Source organism: Anolis sagrei, chromosome 3 (genome assembly GCF_037176765.1).
Source record: "Anolis sagrei isolate rAnoSag1 chromosome 3, rAnoSag1.mat, whole genome shotgun sequence".
NCBI lineage: Eukaryota > Metazoa > Chordata > Lepidosauria > Squamata > Dactyloidae > Anolis > Anolis sagrei.
The window spans coordinates 222720509-222735364 of NC_090023.1; the positions used below are offsets into that span (position 1 = coordinate 222720509).

General features: G+C 38.8%; 1 protein-coding gene across 7 annotated transcripts in view; it reads left to right on the forward strand.

Annotated features, from left to right (window-relative positions):
• The window catches only part of MAP3K13 (mitogen-activated protein kinase kinase kinase 13), a 55412-nt gene extending 42320 nt beyond the window's left edge, over window positions 1-13092 (forward strand). For all 7 annotated transcript variants that reach the window (XM_060768038.2, XM_060768042.2, XM_060768041.2 and 4 more), the window contains 6 exons: window positions 395-511; window positions 1772-1909; window positions 2497-3220; window positions 3929-3996; window positions 5063-5360; window positions 7356-13092. In XM_060768038.2, the coding sequence (XP_060624021.2) occupies window positions 395-511; window positions 1772-1909; window positions 2497-3220; window positions 3929-3996; window positions 5063-5360; window positions 7356-7457 (1447 nt within the window). In that variant the 3' untranslated portion in view covers window positions 7458-13092. The remainder of the gene's footprint in view (window positions 1-394; window positions 512-1771; window positions 1910-2496; window positions 3221-3928; window positions 3997-5062; window positions 5361-7355) is intronic.
• Window positions 13093-14856: the final 1764 nt, after the last annotated feature.

The following is a 14856-nucleotide window of genomic DNA, read 5'->3' on the forward strand; positions in this document are numbered from 1 at the left end:
GTTGCTGTTTGAAAGCCCTCAGAGAGAACTGTTTATAAATGTTCATTCAGAATTTTATCAAATTTCTTTGTAAGGAGGTTTGCCTTTTGTTTGTGGGAATCATCTCAGTGTGTTTTGTGTAAAAAAAAAATTCTTTGGAATTCCTGGAAATATATTTCACTGAATGTCCTTGAATCTAGCACTTTGGAATCATATGGCAATTATCTGTAATTATTGATGCTGAGCCTGATTTTCTTTTTTCAACATGTGCATGCGTTTTTTTTAACCTCTCTTACGTGTTTTAGAACATAAAAATAAAATGTTTAATGGAGATAAATTCCTCATGAACATGTGCTGTCCTTATGAGAGAGCCACTTAGTTGTTGACATTGGTTCTCCTTTCTTCCCTCTCTCAGGCATGCCTTGGATATTCGTGAACATTATGAGAGAAAACTGGAGAGAGCCAATAATTTGTATATGGAGCTCAGTGCTATCATGCTACAACTAGAGATTCGGGAAAAGGAGCTCATGAAGTACGTACATTCACATATTGTCTATACCCATGTTATTATGAAGAACAATTATTCAAGTGTGTGTGTGTGTGAGAGAGAGAGAGAGAAACTTGCCCAAGTTCACCCAGTGGGTTTCCATGGCTGAATGGGGATGTGAAACATGATCTAAGTTCTAGTCCAATGCTAATCATCATCATCATCATCATTACCATCATAATATTTATTTATACCCCATCTCCCCAAAGGGAATTCGGGGCGGCTAACATGAGGCCAAGCCCAACAAAATACAACAGATCAAAATCAAATACACAGCAAATAATAACATCAAATAAAAATAACATAAAAATAAAAATAAACAGCAAAATTAATACAAAGTCAAACACAGGAAATGACAATAAAATAAAATAAAATAGTAAGGTGAGCATAGCGGGCAGTGCTGGTTAAAAACCCTAGGTGAGAAGGATGAATAGGGTAGTGTGCCTGGTGAGAGATCTCAGATGGGACAAGCAATGGGGTAAATTTCACTAAAGGATGGGATAAAGTGCATTAAGGGGCATATTTTTCTCGGTGTCTGTAAATAATAATAATAATAATAATAATAATAATAATTATTATTATTATTATTATTATTTCTTACCTGTGTCTCCTTGTGGCTCAAGGTGGGGCACGGCATATTAAAACATATTTCTATGAAGTAAATATTTTAAATCCGCCAAACAAATATTAAAATGTAGTAATCACAGGACATAAGTTTACATTTCATAGTTAAAACTGACTGGGTAGGACTGCTGGAAGAGATAGCTTTTCAGATGCTCTGACAGCTCATTTAGCTGCCGGAGCTCTTCTGGCAGGTTATTCCACAGTCTTGGGGCAGAAGATGAAAAGGTCCTCTGGGTGACGGTTGACAGTCGGGTTCTGCAGTAGACGCCCCCAGGAGACCTAAGTGTCTGGGGCAGATAGTGAATGTATATATGCATGTGTGTATGCATTTGATGAAGGCCAATGAAATTTATTTCAATACTTCAGGTAGGAGTTTCTGTTCTATAAGATCACCTAACTTTCTCCTAACCAAAATTGATAAAGGAGAGCTTTTTCTCTTTTAGAACATGATAGTTCTTTGGATTTACTATTGTTTGGAACATTGAGCAATTGAAAAATAGTTTGTCTTTCCCCAATACTGACATGAGGACTTAGCTTGATATGTAGGTAAAAGTTTGTGAAATTGATGGGTTGATGCATACTTGGAGTAAATATTCCAGTAATTTTATTTTCTACATGAAGGCGGGAACAAGCAGTGGAAAAGAAGTATCCTGGGACATATAAGCGTCACCCAGTTCGACCAATAATCCATGCCAATGCAATGGAAAAACTAATGAAGAGGAGAGGAGTCTCCCACAAATCTGGAGGCCAAACTAAGCGGTAAGTCAAATAACAAAACCTTGTTGGGATGTATACGTTTTTTGCAAGGATATTTTAAGCTGAACAGGTCACAAAAATGAAGTGTTTCTGATTAATTTATTGATCTGTCACAGCCATAAATTAGATACAAGAATAGGAGATGAATAGTTTTTTTTGTTCTAATCAATAATAGGTAAGTTTTGGAAATGTAGATGAGATATAATTTAAGATCAGAGTATCACACCAGAGTGTTTTACTGGTGACAAACTAAGAATTTCAAAGTACTCCATTTTTAAGAAGCTCTACTTTTATTATGCTTCCTCAAAGTGATATCATTTCTCTGATGAGGATGAGTAACAAACATTAGTGTATTTGTACCACTTTTGGAAGCTGTGACTAAATAAAATCCATTCTATCTTCCAAAGCCAAATAGCAAAACAATGAACATTCCCTAGGAAGGGGCCCTGAAACCTCCCGGGTCATCAGTTCTATCTATTCAATTAGATGTTTCAATAATGAGACAGATTATGTGACAAAAAGTCCCATGCAATTAAGCATAATATATATATAATGACAATGAGCATGCTTTATTTTGCATCCTTTCCTAGGCCTGACTTACTGAAGTCAGATGGGATATCCAACACTGAGGTGTTGCCCAGTGGTTCTCCTCTCTCAGCGAGTCCCAAAATGTCAACACTTAGTAGCAAAGGACGATACCGTTGCAAACCACGCCACCGGCGAGGAAACAGCAAAGGCAGCAATAGTGATTTTACAGGGATCTTGAAAAACCAGGCAACACGGGATGATTCGGCTCAGCCAAGTCACAATCAACAACATCACCCCCACCACCATGGGCATCACCCTCGGCTCAACCTACAGGGACAGGACATAGCCAATTGTGCTAACAATCTTCGATATTTTGGACCGGCTGCAGCCTTGCGCAGTCCTCTTAGTAATCATGCCCAACGGAGGATGTCCGGCTCTAGCCCAGATCTTATTTCTACTGCTATGGAAGCTGATTCACGGAGAAATCTGGAGGAGGAGAAGGATGGGGAGGGCACAGCTAATCATTGGGACTGCTGTCAAAAAGGCACATACAGCCTCTGCCCAGAATGCAGAATGGGGACAAATAGTGCAAACCAAGAACAGTCACTTGAGCCAGGACTTGAGCCACCTGAAGCACCCTCACAGGAGCCCTTATTTGCAAATGGGCAGTTTTCTGGGCAAAGGGAGGAAGGTGAATTTAGCAGCCACAGGTCAGCATCTTCTCTTGGCTCTTCTCATCCTGTGAGCACTTCAGGACTGCTGTGTAAAACACGACCCATTTCAAAGGTATGTTCCTTCCTATAACCTTTTCATCAGCCCCCCCCCCCCCCGGCCCCCAAGACTGTGGAATGACCTGCCGGAAGAGCTCTGACAGCTGAATTAATCTCTTCTGGCAGGCTTACCCCAATTTTGAACTGTGAATTCTATTGGTATCCCCTTTTAATCTTTGTACTATGCATTTTGGTATATGGGTTTTGCTCACTACCTTGAGTAGTGAGGAGATTCAGATAACAAGTTGTTGTTGTTCTCCTCCTTCACCCCAAAATGGAATACTTTAAAAAATTGATATTTTCTGATTCACATTGATTTTACTGGCCAGGTATAAGTTTCTTAATTTGTGCTGTATAGAATTAAATTTTGGATTTCATTTTGTGAAGGTTATTACTTTGCAAATTTAATTTCACATTCAAAGTTTGGAAGTAACACACTACAACTATTGATGTGTTGCTTTTTGGAATGAGAACATAATGATATTCCTTTTGTGAAATAACATCATGCTTAGTAATATGGTTACCTTTATAGTATAACGTTTACGCATTACTCATGAAACATTGTTTGGGAAGCATTTAGGGCAATTTCCTACACATATAGAAATACAGGTTTTCCAAGTAAGAAATTACTTTTCAAAAGTTATACATGTTTCCTCTAATGGGGGCTATGTATTTGCCATGTTAAGTAATTGTCAAATAACATTGTATTTTGCCTCTCTGCCAGAGTGGTGACGACTCTTCAGAAGAAGAAGGAGAAGTAGATAGTGAAGTGGAATTCCCACGAAGGCAGAGGTAAACATCTAAGCTATTCATACTTTTCCTCTTCGCTAAATGGAGGTTTGAATTGACAAAAGAGGATTTAAAGAGAATTTCATTTATTGCAAGGTGGGAACTTTGTGAGTTTATTCTAACATTATAAGTTCCTCAGGTTCTCCAGATTTGTACGTCCATCTGCCTATCCAGAAACAATATAGTATATAGAGGGCGTCCAACATCAACTCACCAGCACAAATGGCTACATTCAAGAAAGATGGCTATACAAAATGCTAATGCATTGACTACTAATGTATGAGCAGGAACGAGCCTGTGCAAAGCACTGAGTTCTCTATGTCCCATCTTCCCAATGATATTAAGAGGAGAAATAAATAAAAATAACCAGAATTTAGTTGTGCTTTAACCAGTTTTTGATTTGCCATTATGTCTGAACTAAGACTTGTTGTATACAATAATTTCTATTTAGCCAAGCAAACTACAAAAAGAATCGAGGGTTTTAAAAGAAGGTTGAGAGAAGAAGAAAAAAATTAAAGCTTGAGGAAAATAATATAAAAGAAATAAATTACTAATATTTTTTACAGGTCAGTATTTCTTTCTAGCTTGTCTGTTGGTAGAACAAAAAAAATCAGATAAGTGAAATTGGCCATCTTTCAATCAGAATCTTAGAGCAGGATACATGACAAAATGATCTTGAATCAGTCCATTCATATTGTAGATCGTAGGAAGGAGCACCATGGGACCCCCCCCCCCCCAATTTTAGTCCTCTGCAGTTTTGAAAAAAATGGTTCAGCGTGAAAACAGGAATTGTGCCATAAGACGATTTCAAATGTGATAATATTGCACAAATAGTTTGCATAGTAGTTAGATCAATGTATCATTATGACTTTTTTAGACAATTGGTTTTGCTCAGTTAAAGTGGGAAAACTTCACTTATGACAAATGGTTCCGCAGAATATTTTTCAAATCCTGTATTTTTTAAAAATATCTATCTATCTCAAATCTGGCCTACATACCCTTGTTGGGTTACATCCGTTTTTGTGTTTGAATTAAAGTCAGACTAATTAACATTCTTATGCATTTTCAGACCACACCGCTGTATCAGTAGCTGTCAGTCCTACTCGACTTTCAGCTCTGAGAATCTCTCTGTGTCTGATGGGGAGGAAGGTAATACCAGTGACCATTCCAACAGCCCAGATGAGCTTACCAAGAGGAAGGAAAAGAAGTTGACTCACAAGCTGGATGATATGCTGTCACAGACTCCAGAAATTCCTATTGAGATATCTACTCAATCTGATGGACTTTCAGATAAGGAGAGTGCTGTACGCAGAGTGAAAACACAGATGTCACTTGGCAAGTTATGTCCAGAGGAGCATGGATATGAGGTCAGCAACACCATCCTTTCCTTGTTGATGTAGATGAAGAATTACTTACTTAGGTGATCCCTTGTTGTCCGAATAATATTGTCCCCCAAATTTGGTGTCCTGGCGATGGATACGTAGGTGACTATGGAGCCCTATTCTTGACCTGCATGTTCTCCCGCAGTGAGGGCATCGGTTTCCAGGTGGAAGGCAGTCCCAGTCGGGGTTGGCTTGACACGCCTTCCTCTTGGCATGTTTCTCTCTTTCGCCCTCCATTCGTACCTCTTCAAATTCTACAGCACTGCTGGTTACAACTGACCTCCACCTAGAGTTCTCAAGAGCCAGGGCTTCCCAGTTCTCTGTGTCTATGCCACAGTTTTTAAGGTTGGCTTTGAGCCCATCTTTTCCTGTCCTCCAACATTCCATTTTCCATTCTTGAGTTTGTAGTAGAACAGCTGCTTTGGGAGACGGTAATCGGGCATTCGAACAATGTGGAGTTGATGGCAGAGGACCATCGCTTCAGTGCTGGTGGTCTTTGCTTTTTACAACATGCTGACATTTGTCCACTTGTCTTTCTAAGAAATTTGCAGGATTTTACTGAGGCAACGCTGATGGAATCGTTCCAGGAGTTGCATGTGACATCTGTAGATAGTCCACATTTTGCTGGCGTATAGCACGGTTGGGAGGACAGTAGGTTTATAAACAAGCACCTTGGTATCCCTACAGATGTCCCAGTCCTCAAACACTCTGTGCTTCATTCGGAAAAATGCTGCACTCGCAGAGCTCAGGCGGTGTTGTATTTCAATGTCAATGTTGACTTTTGTGGAGAGGTGGCTGTCAAGGTAGCGGAAATTGTCAACATTTTCTAATGTTACACCATTAAGCTGTATTTCTGGCATTGCAGATGGGTTGGTTGGTGACTGTTTGAAGAGCACTTTGGCTTTCTCGATGTTCAATGACAGGCTGGGCTTCTCGTATGCTTCTGCGAAGGTGTTTAGAGTGGCTTGTAGGTCTTCTGAATGAAGAATTAACTGCTGATTGGAAACCAGTGATGTCAGTTATTTAAAGCATTTTAGTTTTATCAGCTGTGTTTTAAAGGATTTGATTGTCCTGTTACCTTAGATCCTCAGATAACCTAACTTAAAGAAATTAACAGGAATAAAATTTCCCATCACTTCCTTCCCCTTTAGCCATCTAAAAAGTCCTGAGGGATCTCTTGAGTACTATTGGGTGGAACTCTTGTGGGAAGGAATGGAAGAAAGCTTCCCTTCAGCTAACTTTCAAATGTTATCTTCGGATCCATGTCTGATGCTGAGTGATTTCTGTGTCACCGCAATCCATGTGGTTCAGGAAAGTTTTTTTTTAACCCTTCAGAGAGGCTTCTTTATGGGTGGAATAGAGGGTAGAAGATGCTACAAGGGAGAATGAGGAAGGAGAAACTTCTTTAGGGACTGCACATTTGAACTTTTTTTCATGTTGAAAATTCTTGCAGAAAGCAAACTAGCTTTTTTCATGACCTGCTGTGTGTCTGTGGGGAAAAAAAGCAACATTCACTCACCCTCTTTCTACAATAGAATATTTTAAAAATTCCAAAATAAAAAGAAGTGGTCTGAACACAGTATGGTGCAGCATTCCCCCGTAGGCTCTAAAATATCAATTACTAATGAGCCTCTGTTAGCAAGTGGCCACATTTCATATTGTAAATTTTATAGATTTCCTGAAGTTTTTATTGGACTCTACAACACGGCTGTGATTATTCTGCATAACAGAATTTGTTTTTGATTCCAGCACAGTCATTCATTGTATAGAGGAGATTCTTAAAAAGCTATGGTTTGAGATGCATTTTCAGATTCCTTGGGACTATAGCTTGGGAACATCAGATTTGAATATTTGGTACATCTGCTTTTCTCAAAGGCCCTAGGCATGTTCTTTGGGTTGGTATTGAGAACCGTTTTAACTGCAGAAGTGAATGAAGTGAGAATATATGATTTTAAATATTCCTTTTCCTTTTTGATGCAGAATCCTGGTGAGTTTGGAGATTCTGGTGGTGACTCTTCAGATGGAGAATGCTCTGATACAACTGTGAGGACCAGTAAAGTGTGCAACTCGGCAACCTTGTAAAGATGTCTCTCTCCCCTCCCTAAGTCATTGATTCCTCAAGAACCTCTCTTCATTCCTTCTCTGCGAAGCTGTTTCTCCATCCTTTCACCCAAATGTTCTGCAATAACTTGAATCTTTAGAGAAATGTTCTGACAAATTGGGTTCTCAGTGAACATTTCAGTCATGAATGGCAGGGATGTATTTTATTGAAAAAATTAGTTGTTGTATCCTATTTTTGGCATTTTAACACTTTTTACACTGAAGACAAAATAACTGGTTGCAAAAAAAAGTTCTGAAGGCAAGCCTGTGAAGGAGAACAATCTTCTAGAGTCTTAGACGGGACATGTGGGATCCAGTGCTACTACTGTGACATCGACAAGTCCAAGTGGCTCCAAACTGCTGGAAATAAAGGAAGATGAATACAATGGCTTTTCCACATTTGATGAAGCAGTGGCTGAAGCAATTTGTGAACAAATTTCATCAGTATAACCAGCACAAGGTTTTTCAAAAGGAAGTTCTGGAAAGGTGTGTTTGAGTCTTTGCTCTCCAGGCGTATGAAAATGACTGTTCATCATGCTTGGTTTTTAATTCATATTTAGTTGGTTGTGACCTCCTGCAGCTATATTCTTGTCACAGTGTTTCTCCAGCATTTTTCACCATAACTGTGCCATTGTGAGATCAGAGAGACAGCATTGAGTAGCTGGTAAATAGAAACCAGTGAAGATCTGTTTTGCTCAATTATTCCTTTTCTTTTACATATTTTTGCTTCCTTAGGTTTTAATGAAATCGATCAAATTGGTGTTAAAGATCAAGATTCAAAAAAGTGATTGAAACCACATTCCACACAACCTGCAAACTGTGTTGGAGGGATAAACTGGAACTGTTCATATTACAGCTGGCATTATGTTAGGACACAAGAAGGAAGGATTGCCTTGGCTAAGGCACGTGTTCTTATTCAGCCTGGATCACACTACTAGCCTCCCTACAGTTTGTCTAGTGTTGTTCTTGTAGGGAAGCATTGGAAACTTGTTGGCCTTGATACAAACTAACATTTGAAAAATGGTGATGACTGGAGAATGCTCTTTATTGGCGGAGAATGCCCTTCTGAGGGAACCTAAGCCATAGGTCCATAGTGGTGGATTTTGGACTGAAGAGGACCCAAGACATTTGCCTTTCCTAAGGGAAAGAAAAATTCCACCTTCCTTCTGCAATACCTCATTCTTCCTAAGCAACTCACTGGGGTTTCTAATCATGTCTCCTTTAACTGAAATACTCAACAAGAGCAACACAAAAACACTACAAGTTTTAATTTGGTTTTATAACCAAAGTGTGAATAATAATCCTGGCTGTGCCCCCTTGTGTGTCTAGTTAATTATATTCAGGGAAGAAAGGCTCTTTGTGTGGAGTGTAAAATTGTAGCATAGGAAGATTCGTTTTTAAGGTAGTGAGTACCAGTTGCACCCTTCACCCCACTCCCAACATGGAGGAGAAGGATGGCTTAAGTTTTTTGTTGATGTCTGTTTACATTTGATTTCCTTTAAAAAGAAATAATCAATAGCCTAGTGACCGAATGAAGGGAAAATACTTTACTAATGAAGAGAGCAGTATTGTGTGAGTTAAATTATTTCATATTTTTTAAACTTTGTAGCTGGACTACATGGATTATAAATTATTTCATTATTTATTATAATTTCAGTAGATTGAAGGCAAGGTTTATTGTAGCACAATGTATTGGTCTTCAGTTGCTCTGCGGCTTCTTGGGCCAGAAGGAGCAGGAGCCAGGCCATTTCTTAATCTTGTGATTGCACAGTAGACAACATGGAGTGGGTCAGTACAAGCAAGGTGAAATAGTGTTGGGGCTTCATATGGGTAGGGTGTGAAATAATGTGGATACAGCGTCCATAAAATTGTGATTGTGCTTTAGCTTCCTTGCAGCAATACAGACCACTGTGAAATTTCAGACTAAGGTAAAATGAGTACGTAAGTCCAGTTCACCTGAAATATTATTTTGTTCCAAAAAGAAAAAGTCCTTGCATTTGGTGTACTTGTCAAACTAATCAGGGTGCTGCCCATTTTGAACTAAGTGGTTCCTGACCGCCCATGTTCTTTGCCTAGTCGTAAGTAGGCTGAGAGTGAATTTCTTTGAGGGTCCATTGATTCTGCTTATTCAACACTCCTGTAAATATCATTCCATAAATATATGGACCAAATCATGGGAGAACAGCATATTTCTGCTCCTTTCAAATCCACATAATTCAGAAACTGAACTTGGTGTTCTTTTGAGAAATTTTGGTTTTATTGTATCATCTAAACCAGGTATTGGCAAACTTCAGGCTTCCTGGCGTTTTGGACTTCCAACTCCCAGAAATCCCAGCCATCTTACCAGCTATTAGAAATTATGGGAGCCAAAATCCAACACCTGGAGGGCCAAAGTTTGCTCATTCTTGATCTCAAAGTACTGGTAATTAACATTATCCTAATGTTTTCTTTTGAGTTCTCTACAATTCTTTTTTGCCACTCCGCTCTATTATCACTAATACATTCACATTGTGGGTGTCTTACTTACAAGGCTGATATGGGCACATGCCTATGAATCAATAACTGTTTTTAAACGGCCTTTGCAAGCAAGCAGACTATTTGGCAATAAACTGAAGATGCCTTCCTTCGTTGGCATAAAAATTCTAGATTTAACAGCCCATGGCTGAGTATGTTATATGCAAGATTTTTTTTAATGCAGCAAAGTGAAGGATAGTTCAAAACTGATCAAAAGCTTTGTGTTACTTGTCAATATGATGTAATTGGCAGTTATTTTAATGCTGACTTTTTTTCTACATCTCGCCTTCAGCAATTCTAATTCCAATACTAATGCAGAACTGTCAGGTTTGACAGGCAAGAGTTCTCCAGGTTTTGAACAAAGAAATTCCTCATCTTTTAAATGGAGATGTTGTCCCTGGAGGCTTATGATGCAAAGCATGCAATTTAACACTAAAATGCATCCCCACAGCCCCAAGTCTCTAAATTAGTAGAGAATGTGTCTGATGTAATGGTTTCCATTATGTCTAGCAGTAACTTGGTTTTTTGGCATTTGCACATATCTTGAGTCTACAGACGCCATGCTGCATGTAATTCTTTAAGAGACTACCTGAAGGTTCAGTCCAGTCAGCCTTCCATATTTATAGGTTTGACTTTTTGCAGATTTGATCATTCAAGGATTTGACTGAAGTATTATCTCTAGAATTTCTCAGTTCTCCAGTGTGACTTTGTTTAACTTCCACCAGAAATTGACTATAGAGTCGTGATGGGAGACCTAGAGATACATAGAGAGAACACCTCTCTAGGAATTTCTAGGTCCTCTGGTGTAATTTTGTGGTTAACTTCTGATGAAGATTGACCCTTTGTGGAGGATCTAGAGAGGTGCACTCTCAGGTTTAAAAATGATCTATTTTTAGTCATGCTTTTTCCACTTTTGCAGCGATTCGGTGCCCCTAACCCCAGTGAATGTGGAATGATGACTGTAATTCATTAAGATTGGTCCCTAGCAGCCTGAGTCTCTGAAGATATACATTCTCCTCATTAGTATGTGTCCTGTAATTTCCCCTTAATAGTTATAAACAAGTCAACCAGTTTTGGCTTTGACCCTCCCTGAGAACTCAGGGCTACAGGAGAACTTGATTGCAGAAGTGTAGTGAATTCTGGCTCCTAAGAATGTAGTACTGTAATTAGAATATTTTATGTGCCGGGGGTGGGTGGGTAGGTGGGGGTAAGACCTTACTAGAGAGGATTCAGCTGTAGAACATATCAAACAATCAGATAGACATCATATGTAGTATTGATTGGAGGTTTCCCCCAGATATATTTCCTTTTATTCGGCTGAAGTTTCTTTCAGAGGTAAGCAGGTGAAAAAAGAATTGAAATTTTAAGCATAATTGAATCACGTAGCGCTGTTTGTTCTTACACAGCTCCCAATGTTATCAGCTCTCTGCTTTAGGGCACTCCTAATTTATAATTCTGAATACTTGAGCAAATTCAATGTCATGGTTGCAGAGAGATCATAGATTCCAAACTAAGCGAAACCAATTACATTTTCTATGTTAAAGAAAAAAAATGCTGGTATAGGTAAACTGAGAGCGAGGCTACATGTTATGACAATCAGAGCATGCAGCTGAAAGTGACGTAGTTGCAGTGTGTTCTACCCACACATTTGTGTTATAATACTTAACTGTAGCACTTCCCATATGATGGAGTAGCATCACGTTGTGAAGTCCCTGATCCTCCCACTGTGCTCTTACCTGCCACTGCAACATGTTTCAGTGACAAACATTTAATCAGAGATGTGATATAGGCAATTATAACAAAAAATACTCCAGATCTTATTATTATTATTATGTTTATTTATATCCCACTTTCTCTCTCTACAAAAGAGGCTCAAAGATGTTATGATTCAAAGAGGATGGAATGGCTAACCATAAAATGTGAATGCTGATGAATGTGCTCTTTTCATATTAACCTAACAGATGAATTTTAAGTCAAGGTGGGCAGTATTTTCTATTGAAGATGACATCCTCACAGTTGGTGTGCTGAAACCTATTGTAGTGGGGTGTGGAATAACAAATGGGTGTGCCTACCCCTCTCCGTTTTTACCTCTTCTTCCCTTTCCTTCCTACTTAGCAGGCGGAAACCTGAACTGATCACTTGCAGAGGGCTTTTGAAATTAGATTGGGGTCTGCAGATTGACCACTCCTGTTTTAAATGGTTGTAGAGTATGCAGATTATGTTTTTAAGATTTTGTCTTAAAAGAGTGAGGGCTAAACACTTTTTAATATGGAAACAGACTCTCAGGTATTTATGTGACTTTGGGTTCTTAAAAGAGCCTGCTATGTTCTGTAGGTCCAATAAAAGGTACTACCTATACCTCCTTGCTTCTCTGGGAACAACACTCCAAAGCACGTAACTATTCCAAGATGTCAGAAATAATGGAAGTAAGCAATACTGGTTTTGAGAGATACACACTGTGTTATACTTTCTTTGTTCGTAGAAAACATTGTCAAGCTAGCACAAGAAAAATTTCTTAGTAACCAACAAAAAGTGCATTATTTTGGGAAGAAAGTAGTTGTCTTGTGTTAACACTGATGGCATCTTAGAGATTAAAGGGATAGTTGATGATTCATTGCAAAGTAGAGCTGTTCATCTGAAAGCCATAGACAACACACCCCACACCACATGCTATATGTGCAACTATCAAAAGTGAATCTTCTTGCTAAATTATGACTATTTTATGCAAGGGCATTACAATATTACAAGGTTTTGTGAGTAACGGCACAACAACAGTATAATGATACTTGGAGTACGTAATGCAAACCAGAGACAGCTTTTGGAGGTCAATAACTTCTTCTAGATTTTTTTCTCTGCTCTTATGACAGATTCTTAATTACTGGGTCCAGCTATGGCACAATCAGTGTGGTGGCTATTGGTTAGTGGGAGTGATTGGTTTACATGTCATATGAAATGATCATTTCATCTCCTATGCTATCTCTTCTCCTATTCTATGGCTTTCTGAGGCAAACTTGATTTTGTTTTTGTATTGAACTGTGTATAACAATTGGGAACAAGACTGACTATCAAAACAGATGCATGGAATAAAAGCCAGTGTACCTCATGTGCTTGTAGACTCATATGTCCAGTGTGGTTGTAGTTGCTTATCTTGTACCAAGAAAATCAAGAGAGTAAGTTAATGCTTTGGTAAATTTCATGTGGTGTTGTATATAATTCTCACTTGAAAGAAGTTGATCTTTTCCAAGATCTTTGTGGAATTTTTAGAATTGACAAGTGAGTTTTTAAAAGTATGTTTGAAGAATGCCAGCACACCGATGAAAATGATTTCACTGGAGAGAAACGTGTGATGAAGGTACTAATCATATTATCCAACTATATTTAAAAGAAAGGTATCTTGAAAGATATACATGGTAATGACTATATATGTGTGCTCCACCTTTTAAACAGTGTGCATTTGTGGTGCACTTAGATGAAGCAGGTCTCCACTTGCCTATTAAGCTTCCTGTGTTTTTATAAATTTAAGCCAGAAGTCATCATTTATTTATTTATTTATTTATTTATGGCATTTATATGCAGGGTCATGAGGGGGTGTCAGAGGGATCACCAAAGACCATCACAAAATACAGTATTTTCTGTTGGTCATGGGGGTTCTGTGTGGGAGGTTTGGCCCAATTCTATTGCTGGTGGGGTTCAGAATGCTCTGTGATTGTAGGTGAACTATAAATCCCAGCAACTACAACTCCCAAATGTCAAGATTCTATTTTCCCCAAACTCCACCAGTGTTCACATTTGGACATATTGAGTATTTATGTCAAGTTTGGTCCAGATCCATCATTGTTTGAGTCTACAGTCATCTCTGGTGTAGGTGAACTACAACTCCAAAACCAAAGGACACTGCCCACTAAACCCTTCCAGTATTTTCTGTTGGTCATGGGAGATCAGTGTGCCAAGTTTGATTCAATTCCATCGTTGGTAGGGTTCAGAATGTTCTTTGATTGTAGGTGAACTATAAATCTCAGCAACTACAACTCCCAAATGAGAAAATCATTTTTTGTGTGTGAAGGACATACATTGGGTTGTTAGGTGTCTTGTGTCCAAATTTGGTGTCAATTCCCCCAGTGGTTTTTGAGTTCCGTTAATCCCACAAACAAACATTACATTTTTATTTATATAGATATTATATGTATATACATTATATTGTATTGTATTATATTATATTATAAGCACAGTGCAGGAGACAAGATGGAACTGCCTTCCTGGCCCCTCTCTTCACTCTGATCTCAGAGCAGCGATTAGTGCTGGGGGGTGGGTGGGGTGGGGGTGGGGGTGGGGCTCCCAACTGATGATACTGGAAGCAAGATGGAACTGCCTTCATGGTCCCTCTCTTCATGAGTGGATTTAAAACCGATGACAAACTGCATCATTTCGCAGTTATCTTTTTCATAGTTTTCAGTTATCATAGTCATGCATATGTAATATCCACACTTTAAGAATGCAAGAGACTGAGGGCTTGTGTGTGTTCCCACGTAAGTAGAGTGATGTACTGTTACAGCATACATAGTATTACAGGTTTAGTTCCTTGGTACCTTCTGTTATTTCTCAAACGTCAGATTAGTGCAAAGGTGGACAAAATGTGATTTTGGGGCTGTTCTGTGGTTGCTGTTGTCCTTTTTCTATCAAAAGCAAAGACAAGCTTTATCTCCTGGAAACTTCCAAGAGCAGCAATATACTTTAAAAGGTCACAGCACTCTCGTTTAAACGTTTTTTGTTTTTTTTAAATAGAAGTGGGCTTGTATCCAGCTAGTTTTGTATTCCCACCCACAGTTTTGGTAGTCCATGCAGCACTGGAATGTCTTGGGGCAGAATA